The sequence below is a fragment of the Peromyscus californicus genome, unplaced genomic scaffold, assembly GCF_007827085.1.
Source record: "Peromyscus californicus insignis strain IS unplaced genomic scaffold, ASM782708v3 Scaffold_11__1_contigs__length_118956290, whole genome shotgun sequence".
Taxonomy (NCBI): Eukaryota; Metazoa; Chordata; class Mammalia; order Rodentia; family Cricetidae; genus Peromyscus; species Peromyscus californicus.
Window position 1 is genome coordinate 108,476,055 of NW_026294402.1, and position 19,800 is coordinate 108,495,854.

Consider the following 19,800-nt stretch of genomic DNA (forward strand, 5'->3'; position numbering starts at 1 on the left):
CTCTGCACATCTACTCAACTTGTTTCTCAGTGGGTGCGGGGGTAGGGGTAGGGGTGGGAGTACGGGGGTGGCTCAGGTCAGACTAATTGAAGACCATCGTGAGGCTCCAGGAAGCTTAGCCTTTATCTTCTGTCATTTTAACAAGTGACTTGCCGGGTGGTGGTGGTGTGCGCACTTAATCCCAGCACTTGGGAGGCAGAGGCAGGTGGTTCTCTGTGAGTTCAAAGCCAGCCTGGTCTACAGACTGAGTTCCAGGACAGGCACCAAAACTACACAGAGAAACCCTGTCTTGAAAAAACAAAACAAAACAAAAAAAGTGATGTAAAGGAGATGAGAGTCTAGAAGGGCAGAGAGACCGAAGAATTCTTCAAATATATTTATCATCTTTTAGTGTTTTTCTTCCTTAAAAAATAATACTGATTTTTTTTTTCAAGGATTAAAAACAGACCACAGAAGAGACTGTCTTTCTGGGGGAGACAAGACAAATGTGAACATGGGGGACAGACGGGATGATGGGAAGGTGTGTGTGGGTAGAAAGACGGGTGTGAACAAGAGGAAGATGGCTGGGGAGACATGTGACCATGAAGACGAATGTGACCAGAGAAGACAGGTGGGAAGGTGGGTAGACAGGTGCGAACACAGGGAGGGCAGGCTGGACCCTGGTTCCGCATAGTAAGAGAGAGGCTGGCTCCCCTTTCCTTTAAAAAGGGAAGGCTTTGAGGTATCATCAACCCAGGCACTTGAGGGAAAGGGAACACAGAAGAGAAGTCTCTTTAGTTGCTGTGGACTAGCCAGCCTCTTCCGCCTCCAACAGGTCATCCACATATTCCACAACCTCTCCCTGGAAGACAGAGCAGACGCGCAGTTAGGCGGGCCGCACATGAAAGGCACCCAAGAGGCCACCACGGGCTGGCTGCTCGGGCCAAAGCAGGTTCCCCTCCTGGCTCAGAGCCCAGGTGACCTGATTCCTCCCAAGGAACGGAACCTCATCTTCTACCCCATGTGACCTCAGCGTCAAGTGACCTGCCACCCCAAAGACGACCCATGTCACGCAGGTGGTCTAGCCACCAATCTGAAAGGCTCCACATGGTTCCCCGCTCTGGGCATTCTTCTTCTCCCTCCTGGTCCCTCAGTTCTGCCTCGGGAACTCATTTTTCTGGTACTTTCTGCTCTGACCAGCAGCCCACACTTCCCAAACCACCGCAGCCACACTCGCTCTGAGAGCATCCCTGGGACTCTCTTCAATGAGACCCAATCTAAGGCTCAGGCCTGGGCATCACTTTTTATTCATTTATTTAGCAGCCCCGGGGATTGAACCCAGGGCTTTGTGCATTGCAGGTAAATGCTATAGCACTGAGCTACATCCCCAGCCTCCACTTCCTCGCTTGCACAGCACTTTCATCCCCAGTGGGCATTCCATTCTCACAGCTATGGTCACTCCTATTTCATAGAGGGCTGACGCTGTCTTCCTTAGAGGCGGTAGCCCTGTGAATCAGCATGGTGAAACTCCCCTGACCCTGTCTTTCTCAGAGGTGCTTCCTCCAGAACTGGAACGGTAGGAAGAGTGGGTGGAGGGGGGTGGGGGAGGGGCAGCTCAGAGCCTCTGGCCCGGCCCAGGCCCAGCATCTCTCAGAACTTCCCATCCTCCAGGCTCCTCCAGGATGTGAAGGATCAGGACAGAAGCAGCTCCCAGCTTTCTTCTGGCTCCAAACACAGCAAGTTCCCAGCTTTCTTACAAAGCATTTTCCAGTTCCTTCCAAAAAAATCTCTCTAAGTAATTAGGGGTACCCACAGATGGCTTCTCTGTGGCCCGGCTGCCCCTCCACTTCAAGTCAGGACGAATCAAGAAGGAAGCAATCAGGAAATATCTACCATGCAGCAGGTAGAGTGCAGTGTGTGCCTGGCGTGGGTCAAGTCCCGAGCTGACACTGGGCATGGTGGTAAGTCTCTGCAAGGCCAGCACTTGAGAGGTCCCAGTAGGTGGGTCAGAAGTTCAAGGTCATCCTCAGCTACACAGCAAGCTGGGGGCCAGCCTGTGCTACGTGAGACCTTGTCTCAAAGCACAAAACGCCTCAAACAAACAACAAAGGGCTGCCTAAGGGACATCCAGCCAGGAAGTCTGCTTCCAGAAAAGGATGAACTTCGAGCAGCAAGGACATCTTCTAATAACCTGGTGGGAAATGGGAGGGATTCCCAAGCGTCTCCAGAGTGCAGAACAACTCACCACACTCTTTAAGAAATGATGGTGTGGGGACCTGAGAGAGAGCTCGGCGGGTAAAGGTGCTTGCTGTGAAGCCCGACAACCTGGGTTCAATCCCTGGCACCCACATGGTGGAAGGAGAGAACCATCTGCCTCAAGCTGTCCTCTGACCTCCACACTGGTGCTGTGACATGCCCCTGCCCCTCCCCCACACATATAAATAAGGTTTAAAAAAAACATGGCATGGTGAGACACACCTAACACTTTACACTTGGGCAGGAGACAGGGCTGTTCAAAGCTAGCCTGGGCTACATATCACTTTTGAGGCTAGTCTGGGCACATGGCAAGACCTTGTCTTACAAAAAAAAGGGGGGCTGGGAGATGGCTCTGTGGATAAAGTGCCTGCTGCTCAGGCTGAAGGCCCAAGTTCTGATTCCCAGGATGCACGTACATAGCACCAAGGCACAGACACATGTCTGTCACCTCGACGCCGGAGAGGAAGACAGAGCAAGGAGGGTCCGGGAGCTGGCTTCCCAGTCACTCTGAATGAATAGACTCCAGGTTCTGTGAGAGACTCTGCTTCCAAAAATAAAGTGGAGGGGCCAGCAAGATGGCTTAGTGGGTAAAGGAACTGCCCTACAAGTCTGGTGACCTGAGTTCAATCCCTAGAACTCCACAGGGTTGTCCTCTGACCCCCACACGTGCAGTGACAAGTGCCCCCAACCTGTATCTCACACGCACGCACGCACGCACGCACGCACGCACGCACGCACGCACACACAGACATCTGGCGCATACTCCAAACTTCCTAGAAAGTTGGACTTTTCCACACCAGAGCACTGGCTTCATTAAAACCCCCACAGCAGCTGCTTTCTCGAGGGCCCCTTCTGTTCCTTGTTTAAGGGAGGACTCGGCCTTTAAGGGACTCTAGCAGAGACATGAGTCATGTTTTCTCTCAGACAGACGTGTGCAGAACACGGAAGCTTACCTCATCGTCATCCATTAGGTGCTCCTGAGCAAAGCTGTACAGTTCTTTCTGGAGCGTAGTCACATTAAAGAACTGAACTGCTTCCTGTTCAGACACAAGAGAGAACCATCAGGGGACCAGATTTCTCACGTGAGAGCCGGCAGCAACTGGGCACAGGGTACCAGATTTCATTCAAGGGATGAAAGTATTTACAAGCGAATGGGAAAAACCAGAAGTTCAAAGTCATCCTTCATAGCAAGCTCAAGGCCAGCCTGTGCTATATGAGACCCTGTCTCAAACAAAACAACAACAATAAAAAAAAAAAAAAAAAAACCTGGGAGTACAGCTTAGTGGTAGAGCACTTGATCAGTATGAACAAGGTCCTGGATTCAATCCCCACAGCAACTGAGTAAATGTGTGAACGTGTGTTTCAGCAAGGAATTGAGATATGGAAGATTTATTTACGAAAACCTAGGACAGCATACAAAAATCCTGAAGAAATTACAAAAAAATCTGGGTTTCTGTTTTATTGGGACAGGGTGTTGCTTTATAGCCCAGGCTAGCCTCAAACTTACAATAATCCTATTGCCTCTGTGTCCAGAGTGCTAGAATTAGTCAGATGCCACCATGCCCAAAAGTGGCAATGAAACATTATTAATTAATAATTAACCCCCTGACGATAGGTATAAAGCCTCACATTTATCTGCCAAAGGAATCAAAGATGGTTCATTCTTGAAAGTCTATAACCCCAGCACTTGGGGGGCAGAAGCAGGAGGATTGCAAATTTGAGACCAGCCTGGGCTAGACAGTAAAACCCTATCTTTAAAGACCAAGGGCTGGAGGTGGCTCTGTGGTAGAGCACCTGCCTAGCATGTGGGAGCTCTGGGCTTCTAACACCATATACGTGTGTGTGTGTGTGTGTGTGTGTGTGTGTGTGTGTGTGTGTGTGTGTGTTGGGGGGTACGACAAAGTAAGTTACAAAAACACCATGAGAAGTAGAATCCTGTTTTTGTAAAACTAAATGCAGGCTGTGTGCATAAGTAACATATTGACTCAAAGAAGGGATTAAAAGGCTGTGGGGGCCTGGACAATAGCTCATTGGATAAAGGTGCTTGCCACCAAGTCGGGCCACTTGAGTCCAATCCTTGGGACCCACTGTGTAGAAGGAGGGAACTGATTCTCCTAAATTGTCCTCTGAGCTCCACACGCATGCTGTTGCAACTGCAAGCACACGCACGCACACACACACACACACACACACACACACACACACACACACACACAAAGTAAAAATATAAGAAAGAAATTAAGCAGGGTGTGATGGCATATGCTTCCAATCCCAGCATTCAGAAGGCAGAGGTAAGTGGGTCTCAAGGCTAACCTGGTCTACACAGTGACTTCTGGGTCAGCCAGGGCTACAGAGTCAGGGCCTGATGCAAGAGTGGCAGGGGGAACCAAGAGTAACCAGAAACAGAGAGAGTTCCTTCATTTCAGAACTGCCTCTCTCTGAAGGGCAAGCAGTCTCCTGAAGGCTGGAAGAAGGAAGGACAGAGGGGACCCAGTGTGGGACACTCACGGGTCTGGGCTGGAAATGCTCGTCCGAGAGGCCCCACTTGTCCCTGTGGTACTGGTAGTAGACCAGATTCTGCTGCATGACCTTGTCGTTCTTGTCGAAGAGCAGGTAGCTGACAGCGCAGGGGGCTGCGTTCTTCGGGTCGTTCACTGGAACCAGGGAGAAGAGGCTAGGCAGGCGGGCAAGCCATGCGCTGCAGCTCCAGGGCCACCCCCTCGAAGGCAGAAGCTTGACCTTCCTCCAGGAAAAGACCACGCCTGAGGCTTTCCCTCCAGCCCCTTCTCCAGAAAACCCTTGACCTCAGAAGGTGGGCAGGGTACAGGCTAAAGGATGGGGGAAGCCTCGGGTCACCCTCAGGCTGTGCTGACTCATCACAGGAGGTGGGTCTCAAGGCCTGGACCACACTGGGACTGAGGAACAGAGGCTGTTTAACTACAAAGGTTCCTGTTGGAGGCTGCAGTTCCTGGGTCCCATCAGGAGAGGACAACACCACCCAGAGAAGGTGGGCCCTCCTCCAACCAACCCAGATTTGGAAGACATAAAGAAGGGCTGGGGGTGCAGTTCAGGCGGTAGAGGACTCGCTGAATGTCCATGAAGCCCTGGTTCCAGCCCCACTTCTCCATAAACCACACATAATGGCACATTCCCAGCACCAGGGAGGTGGAGGTGGGAGGCTCGAGATTCAAGGTCATCCTTGGCTATACAGTGAGTTTGAGGCCAGTCTGGGCTACGTTGAGACTTGGTTTCTAAATACATAAATAAACAAATAACAAAGACTTGAAACTAGAGAAAGCAACAAGATAAACCACGGTAGGCTCTCAGAACTGGAAGAGTCAAAAGTTACCTTGTCCTGCCATCTCCTGGGTACAGGGGTTCGAACCTGCTCCAGTCCCCCTGCTTAGAACTGTACCCCTACATCACCATCAACATGGGCATTCTGCAGGGTGGCATTGGTCTTGGAAGGGAGGGGAGTCAGGCAAAAAGAAACGAGACACAAGCTCCTGGGTATTTATCCAGGCCCCTTCCACAGCCACTTCTAACCTGTAAAGCAGGCAACTCTATTATGTAACGAACTCTGGTTGGCAGGCATGACCCAGCCGAAAATGACTCAATTGTGCCACCTAGTGGCTATTTTTTATAACGACAACTTTTAACTTCAAGGAGGCTCTTCCCACAGAGTCTGGTGAGGGCTTCAAATGTAAATTACACCTACATTCAATAAATGTTAATTTTTACTTACACCTTTATCTACCTCCCTGGGAAGCAAAGATTTCCCAGGGGACAGGAGGCAAAACCTGAACTCAAGCCCTGCAGCTCAGGGTCTCTTTGTGCACAGCATGTACATGGCTTTGATGGGCCTTCTCAGCCACCATAGGTAACAGGGAAGTCTTGGGACGTCATTCAAGATCCTGCACGGGGTTACTTACACTTATAATAAGCAAACTGCAAATAGTGGTACATGGTGGCCACGAATTTCTCCACGGGATAGCCTCCTATGACTGGGGTCAGGGTCTCCTCACACTGAATCTTGCACTCCAGCACTTCTATATAATGATCTGAAAAACAGACATAAATTCTCAGAACAGTCTCAGCCCCTCTCCCAATCTCTCTCTCTACCACTAATCCAGCCCCAGCCGTTACTACCTTCAATCTAGTTCTGCCTTCCACACACACAGGTAAGAGAAAAAAGACACAACATTTAAAATAAAGAACCTGGAGTTAAGGACTGGCTCAGTGGTGAACAGCACTGGCTGCTCTTCCAAAGACCCAGGTTCAGATCCCGGCACCACATGGCGGCTCACAACCGCCTCTAACTCCAGTTTCAGGGGATCCTGTCATCCTCTTTTGGCCTCCAGAGACACCAGGCACACACGTAGTACATAGACAACATGCAACAAAGTACTCATACACTCAAAAGTAAATAATTAATTAAATAAATCAAGGGACTTTCATCTTTAATATTCAAAGTGTCTTAAGATCAGTAAGAAAATGACAAACACCTATCATAAAAACAGCCAAAGAGGGGCTGGGGGAAAAGAGGGTGGCTCATTGGGTATAGAGGCCTGCCGCCAAGACTACACACATAAATTGAATCCTCAGGACCCCACACAGTGGTGGAGAGAACCGACATCCACCAATTGTCATCTGACCACAAGTGTGCCACAGCGCTAACCCCCCCAAAATAAATAAATAAAAATACAATTTAAAATGTTTTAATGGCCAAAGAATGTTAATACACATTAATATGAACAGCAATCGAGCACTCGTGAGACGCTCTGCCTCTTCTGCAGCGAACAGTACCACTTTTCAACAGTTTAAACGGGAGGCTGGGAGTTTAGCTCACCGGCAGAGGGCTGACCTGACATGCAGGAGGCCCTGCATTTGATCCTGGCACCACAAAGACAACAGCAAACTGTCGAGTTGGTAGAAAAAAATTGAGACAGTGTCTCACGTAGCCCAGGCTGGCTTCAAACTGGGTGTAGCTAAGAAAGACCTTGGAACTCCTGATCTTCTTGGCGAAGATAAAAGGCATGCTCCACCATGACCAATGCAGAGCTGGGAACTGAACCCAGGGCCTCGTGCATGCTAGGTTAAGCTCATCAACTGAGCTACACTCCCAACCCCAAATAACATAAATTCTATGTTCGAATTTGGATATGTGAAATGGAAAAATGAAAACCGGAAGAGAGTTTGACATATTATTCCTCTTCTATCTAAAATAAGCACACAAAATATGGGGAAATTACTTATGTATGAGTAACCTTTACAGAAAAAAATGTTAGAGGCAAGAATGTCCAGGGGTGACGCTGGGAATGAGGAGAAGCATTTAAGGAATGTGAGTCCTCAGGGTCTGGCTGTTAACATGTAACTGGTAAGGAGATAACACTAGCCCTGCTCCAGCAGATACTTTAACTAAATGCTTAAGAATGAACAGTGCTGGGCTAGGACAGGGCGCAGGGGTTGGACATTTATAGAGCATATGTGAGGCCTAGGTTCAATCCCAGCATTGCAATACAAAGATAAAATTAAAAACATCACTTTCTATAAGAGAGTAACAGGCATCACACACGTCTTGATGTGACATTCTGAGGCTACTTCCAGTGTTCAGCCAAAAATGGACACTCCTAATAAAACTCTCAGAAACCAAATCATCTTGTTCACTTGTTTGCTTTGTTGTTGATTTTTGAGAAAGGGTCTCACTCTGCAGCTCTAGCTGTCCCGGAAGTCACAGAGATTTGCCTGTCTCTGACTCCCTACTGCTGGGATTAAAGGTGAGTGCCACTGTGCCCAGCCCAAATGAGAAATAGTTACAAAGTAATTGGCCTAAATGTCTTTAAAGTAAGGTTGGTGGCATACTACAGTAGCCAGGCACTCGGGAGGCAGAGGCAAGCAGATCTCTGTAAGTTCAAGGCCAGCCTGGTCTATAGAGTGAGTTCCAGGACAGCCAGGGCTGTACAGTGAAACACTGTCTTGAAAAATCAAAAGAGAAAGAAGGAAAGAAAGAAAATTGGTAATGTGGAAAGAAAGGCAGCAACATGGATGAGAGATTCACAAGGAAATGGAGGTGGGGAGGGCTGAAATGCTCGAAATGAAAAGTTCAATGAATGAAGAACACAATGAAATCAGTACCGATGATAATGATTTCAGAAGAAAGAATATTGGGGATGAAAAACAAGGCTGAGGAAATAATCCATTCAATATCAATAAAGAAAAAAATAACCCTGACCACCTTCTAAGAACTCCACCATAATCAAAACCCAAATCTAAACTGGGTGTGGTGGCCCACGCCTTTAATCCCAGCACTCAGGAGGCAGAGGCAAGAGGATTTCTGTAAGTTTGAGACCAGCCTGGTGTACATAGCCAGGCCAGCCTGGGCTACACAGTGAGACCCTGTCAAAAAGGAAAAACAAATTTCTTTTCTATCTTAAAAAAAGCGTTCCTCGCTCTTTTTCGTGGCACCTCCTAGGCGGTCGGCTGCGTCAAGATGAAGCTGAATATCTCTCCTCCCCTGCCACCAGCTGGCAGAAACTCACTGAAGCGGATGATGAATGCAAGCTTTGTACATTCTATGAGATGTGCGTGGCTACAGAGGTAGCTGCTGATGATCTGGGTGAAGTGGAAGGGTTATGTGGTCCGAACCAGCGGTGGGAATGACAGGCAAGGTTTTCCCAGGAGGCAAGGCATTTGACCTGGGCAGAGTGTGCCTGCTGTTGAGCAAGGGGCCTTCTTGTTAGAGAGCAAGGGGAACCGGAGAGAGGAAGAGCAGGTCTGTTCGATGATACACTGTAGATGCCAATCTGAGTGTTCTCAACTCGGTTACTGTGAAAGAAAGGAGAGGATATTCCTGGACAGACAGACACTACCATGCCTTGTAGGTTGGGACCTAAAAGAGCCTGCCGAATCTGAAAGCTTTCGTTTTGTTTTGTTTTTCCCTGAGACAGGGCTTCTCTGTGTAGCTTTGGAGCCTGTCCTGGAACTCACTCTGTAGACCAGGCTGGCCTCGAGCTCACACAGATCTGCCTGCCTCTGCTGGGATTAAAAACAAGTGTGCCATCACCACCCAACCAATCTGAAAGCTTTTTAATCTCTCTAAAGATAATGTCCGCCAATACATTATCAACAAGCCCTTAAAAAAGGTCAGAAGTCCAGGACCAAAGCATCCAAGATTCAGCGTCTTGTTACTCCACTCCAAAGAAAAGCACGAGGAACGGAGGGCCAAGGGATGCAGACTGTCCTCAATGAGAACTTCTACTTTTAAGTCTGAGTCCAGTCAAAAACAATCTTTAAGGGTAACAAATAAATAACCATACCTTGAAAAGAAAAGTGTTCCTCAGGTGCCAATCAGGGCATCTGGAGCGCAGGCCCCACCCGCCACTGACCTGCTATGGACAGGTAGAAGTCCTTGAAGTCCTTAATCTCCCTGGAGCCCTCGCAGGCAGCCAGGCATTCATAAAAGGCCTTGAAGAAGTCGGGGAGTGCCAGTTCCATGTCCGTAATGGACGTCCTCCAGTTCTCCCCATTATAGGCCCGCACCGCACGGACAAACAGGTTCTGGAAAGCAAGGACATGCAGTGAAGCTCTCTCCTGGCAAGTGGGAGACACGCCTGGCCACCCCCAAAAGAACCACGACCCCGGCCGAGCCATGCTTCGTCAGGCCTGGATGACCCTTGACTGGATGCAAACCAAGTATTGGGCACGTGAGTGTAGATTTGCCCACACTGTTCACAAGAGGTCCATTCTTCTAAAAACAGAATCTAGTACAGCCCAAGCTGACTTCAAGACCCCTGAGTAGCTGAGGATGACCTTAACCCCTTTTTTAAAAATTTATTTTTACAGTCTATTTAGTGTGGACTTACAGAGTCAGATAACAGCTTGGGGGGGGGGGCAGTTCTCTCCTACACCCTGTGAATCCTGGGGATCAAACGCAGGTAGACCCCCAGGCTTGGCAGCAAAAACCCTTACCCAGAGAGCCTTCTTGCCAGCCCAACCTTGAACTTCTGAGTTTGGAGTCACAGGCATGCACTCTCATACCCAGTTTTATATAACACTGGGGGCTGAACTCAGGGTTTTGAGCGTCTAGGCAAGCATTCTACCAACTGAGCTATGTCCCCAGCCCAAATGACTATATTTCTTCTTTAGTTCAACTCAAAATAGAGCAAGTATTTGACAATAAAATCAAATTCGGACAAAGGTAAAAGGAAAAGAAATCAGATCAATGATTCCCAGGAGTCAGGGGCCAGCCTGACTGAAAAGGACGGGGGAACTTGTCAGGCTGGGTGATAAACTCCTCACCGTGTTCTTTGTAGTCATCATAACACATGAAGTTGTCCTACATCACTGAACTATGTAAAGTTCATCAACAGTTAGCTGAAAGGGCACGGTGGTGCATGTGGCCCAGCCTGGCTTTGAACTTGCAGCAATCATCAATGCCTCAGCCTCCTCAGTGCTGGGACTACAGGCAAAAGCCACCATGCCCAATTTGCTAATTTTCCTTCAGGGAAATTTTGTGTTCAGCCAGTTGTTTCCTATTGTCATAATTCAGCAAATGTCACTGAAAATATCACAAGCATTCTTTAGACGTCAGCATCTGGGCCAGGAAGATGGCTCAGTGGATAAAGGTGCTTGCCACCAAGCCTGATGACCTGAGTTCAATCCCCAGACCCACATGGTCAAAGAAGAGAACTACACATTGTCCTCTGACCTCCACACAAGCGCTGTGTCTCACACACACACACATACACACACACACACACACACACACACACACACACACACTCTTACACACACACTCTCTCTCTAAATAATTAGAATGTAATTTTTTAAAAAGATACTAGTTGCTCCCAGAGACATGCTTCTTTAACATGCTGCACCAGCTGTGGGGTAAGCCAGAGAGTACCTCATAGGACTTGATTTCCAAGTCTTTAATGTGGTCTTCAGCTCCAGGCAAGCTCTTGTAATAGGCCATGTTTCTCTTCATCATCTCGTCGTCAGGGTGCTTCAGAAGGTAGGTGTGAGCCGCAGCGATGGCCTTCGGGAGGTCATTGGCCTAGGTGCACGGTGAGAGGGTAACAGTTCGGACACACGCTGAACCCTCAGTTTTAGAACTGAGAGCTTCATTTCAGCAACTTCTCTTGGCCCAGTCTTATGCAGCTCAGGCTAGCCTCAAGGCTGAGGATGACCTTGAACTTCTGACTTCCTGCCTTTACCTCCCCAAGTGCTGGGATCACAGGCATCCATGAATACACCCAGTTTTATGTGTCGATGGGGCTCAAACCCAGGAATGCTGCATGCCAGGCAAGTACTTTCCCACCTGAGCTACCCCCACCCCAGCACCAGCCTCTTCAGGGAGCCTTTTGGTTCCTTCTTTACCCAAATAACACTTCCGATTAAGAGGTCAATGACTTCAAGGCCTATCAAGACTTGGGCCAGCCATTCTGATGAGGCATTGTTCCCAGAAAGTGACAGTGCCATGGCTTCACCTGCTGTCCACTGTCTCCACCATCTAGGCCCCAGGAGGATGGCCTCTGTGGCATTTACAGCAGTCTCGGTGCTCTCTGGCTTCCACAGGGGTCACCCGTGAGGAGCCCAGTGGGAAGCTAAAAGGGAGGGCTACAGTCTACTCCATCTTCTGTCTCTCCCTCCAGTCACCCCTGACTGCAGTGTTCTCAAACTGAAGGTCACAGATCCTGTCAAGACGGCCTTCTCTACATGGTCACTCCTCCTCACTCCTCCCAACTCCCAGTAACCACTCACCTCCTCGCTCCTTCCGGCCATGGGTGGGGTACAACTGAGTGGCACTATGCTGGGGGATTAACACACCCCTTGTGAGTCTCTGCACCAGCACACACTTCTGTGGACAACTGTCCTGACAGAATTTCCCCACATCATCTCTTCTGCTGCAACCCTGACAAACAGCAATGTTCCCAGACCTCTCACAGAACCTCTGCCTCCGTTCTCGGGGACCTCTACTCCCCTCTGACTCATCTACTCCATGAAGATTTGTGAGGCATCTCCCATAAGCAGGCACTGTTTTCAGTGGTCAGTTCATGCAGGGTCTGCAGGAGCTGCAGGGCCCAGGGCCCTGGGTTGAGAGCTGTCCACCTGATCAGTACTACCAGGAACACAGATGATCTCAAATAGGACAGGTGTGCCATGGGGGGACCTTAGGAGGCAATGTGATGATAAATCTCTATCACTGGCTTCATGGAATCTAGAACCAGAACCACGGAGGAGACGAGCCTCTCAGCATGTCTGTGAGGAATTATCTACATTAAGCTTTAATTGGGATTATCCACCCACTGTGGGTAAATGCCATCCTGTAGCCTGGGTTCTACAGCCTGGGCTCCCAGACTTCAAACAGAGAAGGTGAGCTGAGCACCAGCATGCATCCCTCTCTGCCTCCTGACTGGGGACACCATGTGACCAGCCACCTCGAGCTTTGACACCTTGACTTCCCCTCCATCATGGACTCTATCCTCAAACTGTGAGCCAAACAAGCCTTTCTTAAGTTAGCTCTGCTGGGCATTTTGTCACAGTAACTTGAAAAGTAACTGACATGGGCAGGAGATGGTGACAAATCCACCTCCCTGTGGGGACACATGCCAACAACCTGAGGGCCCCATGTTGACAGAATCCTGGCACAATCTGGCAGAGGGAAGGGTCCCCACCATGGATGCACATAAGGCCTCCTTCAGCCTACCCAAGGAACACTCTGAGGCTGGGATGGTGGTCAGGGTGAGACAGACAGACAGACGGACAGACAGACAGTGACAGAAAGAGACAGAGGCAGAGAGAGAACCCGTGAGACATCAAATTCTCGAGAATAGGATTAGATAAGATGGTACCCATCTGTACCAGAATGCCCCTAAATTTGAGGCAAGTCATCAGATACAGCGGTGGAGTCCACGTGGAGAGGGGAGTGTGTGGAGAGGAGGGCAGGCTCCCAGATGTCCAGATGTCCAGGCTGACACCTGCAGAATGACAGGAGGTGGCCTGCGGCTGATGGGACTTGGGGAGACCTAGGCTGGCAGCTAGAGAGAAGGGAAGGCTCTGAACGCAGCCAATGACATGGGACTCGCTCTAGGAAGAGCGTTTAGGAAGAGGAGTACAAGGGCCAGCAAGATGGCTCAGTGGGTAAAGGCGCTTGCCACCAAGCTGGATGACTGATGGCTGGCTGGAGCCGACAAGCTAGGAGAGGGCAGGCTCCCAAGAAGCCATCCTCTCACCTTCACACATGCCACTTGTGCCCACACACAAAAACACGTGAACACACACACAATAAATGAATAAAAGCAAAAAATAAAAAATGTTCCTTAACCAGAAAAAGGAGAAACTGAGTTGAGAGCTCTCTCTCTGCCAAGCCCTGTGAAGGCCCAACAAGCTGAATCCTTTCTGTCCGGCAACTGGGAACTCAAACCTCCCGAGCAAGGACTTAGAGGGCAGGGAACTGCAATTTGTGGCTATTTTTGGCAAGCAATCACAAGCAGAATTTAAGCAGCCATAAAGAGGCGGCAGTGAACTGTGTGTGTTAAATTCTGACAGAGAAAGAGCAGAGATGAGCCTGGTAAATCACAGTGCAGACATTTCTCTGAGCAGAGAAGATCCTGCCCCCAAAGAGCAGGCCACATTTATGAAGACTTTTTTCCAGTTCCACGTACTTTGCTGGGGCATCCTGAGGCATATCTGCTACCTTAGGACAGTCTGCACCAATGTTCCCAGGAGCTGGGAGGGGTGGAGCATGCAGAGGTATGCAGGAAGGAAGACGAGGAATTCATCATCAGCCTCAGCTATGTAGCAAGTCCGAAGCCAGCCCGGGTTACATGAGACCCTGTCTCGAAAAGGAAAAAAAAATAATTCTCCTGCTTAAGATGAGGGAGGAAGGGCAGTGTTCTGGAACAGTCTTTTTGTGCACTGTGAAGATGTGTTGTTTTCATTGGCTTAATGAAGAGCTAATGGCCAATAGCTAGGCAGCAAGAGGTTAGGTGGAACTTGCAGACAGGGAAAAAGGTGGGGGGAGAAGGGCGGAGTCTTGAGGAGACTTGGAGAGAAGATAAACATGTGGAGAGAAAAGGTACCTCCATATGGTATAGCATAGATAAGAAATATGTGTTAATTTAAGATGTAAGAGCTAGTTAGTAATAAGCCTAAGCTATCGACTGAGCATTTACAATTAACAATAAGTCTCTGTGTGGTTATTTGGGGAGCCCGCAGTCCCAACAAAAAACTCCACCTACAGGGCATGATTTGGAGAGCGTTAGCAGAGCTGTGTGGCAGAACCCGGGTGAAGGGGGCTAGAGCAATATCTCAGTGGGAAAGGGCACTTCCTGCTGTTCCAGAGGTCCCAAGGTCGGTTCCCTGAACTCAAGTTGCACTGGGTGGCTCACAACCTCCTAACTCCAGTTCCAGAGTATCTGCTGCCCTCTTCTGGCCTCCAAAGGCATTCACACATATGTGGCCTGGTATCCACACACACACACACACACAGGCAGACACACACATGCGATAACGGAATGATGCTCAAGGTTGAAGGAAAGGGCTGATCCTTGGGCATGGTGGGTCTAGGCCTAGAGCAGTGACCTAGAAGAGGCCCAATATGGGATGTTGCTGGTGGGTGCTCAGAATGAGACTGAGTGGGCTGGGAGAGGCAGGGTGGGGCTCGGTGGGGGGAGGCTCAGTAAGATAGGGTGGGATCTGGGGGTGGTTTGGAGGGAGGTTTGGTGAGGCGGGCTCAGGGGCAAGGCTCTGTGGAGTGTACTCTACGACAGAGGTGGAGAGGGTGGGAGGCGGTGTGGTTCCGGGAGCCGGCAGGGAGCTCCACCGGGCGGGGCTCAACTGAGACCGGTCTTGAGGCAGACTGGGCCCCTGCTCAGTGGGATGAGGTTTGAGAGAAGACTGTGCAAAGGAGGGCCCTCAGGGGGAAGGAGATGGGACGGGCGGGGCTTGCGTGGGGCGGGGCTCATCTGGGCTGCAGGCCTGCTGGGCGGGGCTTGCGGTGGAGCAGGGTCGGCTGGGTGGAACTTAAGGTTGGGGGAGGGGCTGTGCTCGGGTGGGCGGAGCTTCGCGGGGCGGGGTTCGGGGCGGGGCGAGCGCCCTTACCTTGAAGTAGGCGAACTGCAGAAACTTGTAGGGCTCGCGCTGCTGAAAGTCGGCCAGCACCGCGCGGCTGGGCTGCGACTGACGGAAGGCGGGCAGGCCCTGCTTGCAGCGCTTGAGACACTGCGCGCGGCGCAGCACGCCGCCGAAGAGGCGCAACTCTGCGTGGCCGGCGGGGCCGGCGGGACCGGCGGGCGCGGCCGCGCTGCAGTTGCGGTGGCAGAAGGCCTCGCTGTCGCGCAGCAGGCGGTGCAGCCGCAGGCTCACCTCCAGGTAGCCCACGCTCTCGGCCCAGTGCTCGCCGCCGTACTGGTCGAGCGCGTGGCGGTAGGCCGACTCGAGCGGCATCAGCTCGTCCCGCGGGAAGCTGCGGAAGCTGTAGCGCTCGTACTGTGCGCGCCCGGGTGGCAGCGCGCACCCGGCACACAGCAGCACCAGCAACACGGCCGCAGGGCTGCGGGACCCCATCGCGCGTGGCCCGCTGACCCGAGCCCAGAGCGGAGGACGCGCGACGCGGCAGGGGTGGGGAGGCGGGCACGCCGGCCGTGGCCCGCCCCGTCCGGCCGACCTCCCCGCCCGGGGACCGGGATGGGCGTGTCCTGGGGGGAGGCGCTCAACCCTTGAATCTGAGAGGTGGAGGCGGAGGACCTTAGCGAATTCCAGGCCAGCCTGGGGTACATGGGACCCCATCTCTGAAAGGAAAGAAAGTTTATAATCACTTGAAGGATGTATGGACCACGCGCCCCTAGTTTCTGGTTCAGCACCTCCGGTTTGGGCTGAGTCTTCTCCCCACAACCCCACCCCCGACGGCGGGGGGGGGGTGTTCCTTGCAGTAGCCCAGGCTAGCCTTGAACTCACTGTATAGTCCAAATTGACTTTAAATTTCCTGCAGTCCTCCATCCTCCTCACTGCTGGGAGTCACAAACATTCGCTACCAAGCCTGCCCTAAACAACTGAGGCTGCGGGTTTACAGATCACACTTTGAATAGCAATGCCACTGACCTAAGGTTTTAAAAGATGTTGCGTAGATAAAATTAGTAAGAATGCCGGTGGCTCTTTGTAAATTGTATGACTTGTCATGTTGAGAATGCGTTGCATGTTAGGACAGAGTATGCTGGAGAAACTTGTGCATGAGCAATGATGAAGACAGCATCTTTAAAAAAAATCTTTACACTTCTGAAATAATATACAGCAAAGTTGTAGGGACAGAATCCAAAATTCCTATATATGCCCTTAATGAAAACTTAAAAATTGACTGGCACACCTTGACTTTGAGCACTTAGAAGGCAGAGGCAGTGAGTCTCTGGGTTCCAGGCCAGCCCAGGCTACATAGTGAGTGAGACCTTGTCTAAAACAAACCAAACCCAAAACTTATTTAGAGCTTCGAGATTAGTGGCTAAAGGCACTTGTTACCAAGCCCAATAGCCTGAGTTCAATCCTGAGACACACTTTGGGGGAAGGAGAATCAATCCTCCAGGATGTCCTTTGACCTCCACAGGTGTGCTGTGGTACCTGAGTGTACTCTTCTGAGTCAGGGCTGGGAAACTGATGTTCTGTGGGAGACTCCCATGAAAGACTGATTAAGACAAGCATTCCTCTTTCCTTTTCCATACCATATTTTCTGTGCTATTCAATAAATAGGTGGCCTTGAGCCGGGCAGTGGTGGTGCACACCTTTAATCCCAGCACTTGGAAGGCAGAGCCAGGCAGATCTGTGTGAGTTCGAGGCAAGCCTGGTCTACAGAGTGAGTTCCAGGACAGGCACCAAAACTACACAGAGAAACCCTGTCTCAAAAAACCAAAATAAATAAATAAATAAATAAATAAGTGGCCTTTGTTCAGGACTAAGATTAAATGGCTATTAGATTAGAATAGGAGAGATCAGGAATCTGAATTAAAAAATCTGAATAAATAATGCCAACCAAGAATTGGTCTTCTTGTATGTGTCATGGCCAAACCTTATCTCCATTACTAATTAATTAATTAATAATAGGGCTACAGAGATGGTTCAGTGGTTAAGAACGCTGGCTTCCCTTCCAGAAGTCCTGGGTTCGATTCTCAGCACTCACATGGCAGCTCACAACCTTCTGTAACTCTAGTCCCAGGGCATTGATTGACCCTTCTGGCCTCTCTGGGCGCCAGGCACATAAGTGGTGCACCAGGCAGGCAAAACACCCATACACGTAAACTTTACAAAATGAAAAAGGCTCAGGGACTGAGTATTTACCTAACATGTATGAGGTCGGTCCTAGGTTTAGTCCTCAGAACTAAGGAGGGTGGGTGTTTGTCCTCTTTACTTTATGTTGCTGTGTTAAAGCATCAGGATCAAAAGCAACTTGGCAATACAATAACTTATTTTGCTTACAGGTCACAGTCCATCGTCAGAAGCCAGTGTAGGAATCTGGAGGCAGGAGCTGAAGAAGCCAGAGAGGAATGCTGCTCACTGGCTTGCTCAGCTTGTTTGGTTTTTTACGCCCCAGGACCACCTTCTCAGAGGTGGCACTGCCCACAGTGGGCCCTCCCACGTCAATCATTTTTGAAGAAAATGCCCCCACAGGCTTGTCTAGAGGCCAATCTGATTGGGGCATTTTCTCAGTTGATGGGTCTCTCTTCCCGGATGACTCAGTTTGTGTGAAATTGACAAAACAACAATAACAAAACCAACAGCACAGAGTTCTGTTGCTGCGATAAAACACTGGCCAGAAGCAACTTAGAGAACACCTTATACTTCCGGGTCATGACCCATCATGGAGAGATGTCAGGACAGGAACTCAAGGCAGGAACCATGGAGGACTACTGCTGGTTGGCTCACTCAAGCTCATGCGTAGCTGGCTTTCTTTTCTTTTCTTTTCAAACACTTTTTATTTGCTTGTTTATTTTTAGGCAGGGTCTCACTCCTGACTGGCCTGGAACTTACTATATAGACCAGGCTGGCGTAAAACTCACAGAGATCCACCTGCCTCTGCCTCCCCAGTGCTGGGATAAAAGGCGTGCGCCACCACACCTGACTTAGCAAGCTCTCTTGTACAAGCTCAGGACCATGTGCCCAGGGAATGGTGCCACTCACATAGGCCAGGCCCTCCTAGGTCAATTAATAATCAGTACACTGCCTCACAGACATGTCCACAGGCCAACCTGATCGAGGCAATTCCTGAGTTGAGGCTTCTCAGAAGACTCTAGGCTGTGTCAAGAGGGCAAATCTAGCCAGGACACTGGGGTTCCCAGAACTTATGTCTCTTATGATGTCACTTTCTGGGACTTTGGACCCAGACCTTCTCATCTTTCAGAAAACAAAACGGGAAATGCAGATTATGTCATCCTCTGGTTGTGTGTTGACAGATATAGAAATTAAACTTGAGATGCTAGTGGACCAACATGGCGTGGGCCAAATGAATAACTCTTTGGGCCACATCTAGTTATGACATTTGATCCAGATAGAAAACCACTATGATTATTCAGAGACTAAGTAAATCGCAGCCGTAAATGTGGCTGTAAGCTCAGAGAGTGGGGTCAACCTAAGGAGCCTCCCCAAAGAAGAAACAGCAGGACGTGGGGAATGACCAAACGTACCAGAAAACTAACCAACCAAAAAACTCTAAACAAACTTTCAAGTGTGTAGCACCAGGAAGCACGTACTCCCTACAGAAGCAGTCGTTTTTTTTGCCCCTACCCCACCCCTGCCCCCTCCCCAGGGCTCCCGTGGGTCCTTGGATGTTGTCAGGCAGCTGAGACTCCTGAAAGGACACATGTGGATGACGACATCCCAGAAGCCCTCGCTGTCATAGGACCAAGCGGGCTCCTGACACATGACCATCAACTTTTATGGGGTTGCTTGTTTCTCAATTTTATCTTTTCATTGCTTTATGACTGATCCCCTAGCTTGGTTGCACAACTTAACCCTGAGATCTGGAGCTCATGATTTTCTTTGTTAGAAAACTTAAGGAAGTGAGAAAGATCAGAAAAGGACCTGGAGCCTGTGGTGGCCCCCACCTTATAATCCCAGCACTCCAGAGGCAGAGGCGGGCGGATCCCTGTGGGTTTGAAGCCAGCCTGGTCTACAGAGAGTTTCAGGACAGCCAGGGCTGCACAGAAGAACCCTTTCTCAAAGACCAAAACCAAAAGAAAAAAAAAATGACTGTGGCACAGCAGAACTGCCACGGTTTTAGCTGGGGTGGGCGTGGGAGGGGCTGCTGTTTACTTCTTATCACACTTATTTATTTATGTTTTCGGGCACACACGTGCCACCGCTTGTATGTAGAGGTCAGTGGACAGTTTGTAGGAGGTGGGTCTTTCCTTCCACCCTGTGAGTTCTGGGGATTGAACTCGGGACTCCAGGCTATCAGCAAGTGCCTTCACTTGAGCTGCGGCTCCTGCCCTGTTGGTTTGGAACATCTTGTTCTACAGCTAGGACTGCCCTTAGATTTGCAGTCCTCTCTCTTAGAGGACTTCCAAATCCTGAGAGTACAGG

General features: G+C 50.0%; 1 protein-coding gene across 1 annotated transcript; it reads right to left on the reverse strand.

Moving 5' to 3' along the window:
• Positions 1–345: 345 nt before the first annotated feature.
• Crtap (cartilage associated protein) lies at positions 346–16,083 on the reverse strand. The gene is made up of 7 exons (XM_052723151.1): positions 15,337–16,083; positions 11,138–11,287; positions 9,621–9,792; positions 6,168–6,296; positions 4,744–4,889; positions 3,189–3,272; positions 346–841 (listed from the first exon to the last, which is right to left on the reverse strand). The coding sequence occupies exons 1-7, from the start codon at positions 16,021–16,023 to the stop codon at positions 788–790; spliced, it is 1,422 nt and encodes a 473-aa protein (XP_052579111.1). The 5' UTR covers positions 16,024–16,083; the 3' UTR covers positions 346–787.
• Between the last annotated feature and the right edge of the window lie 3,717 nt (positions 16,084–19,800).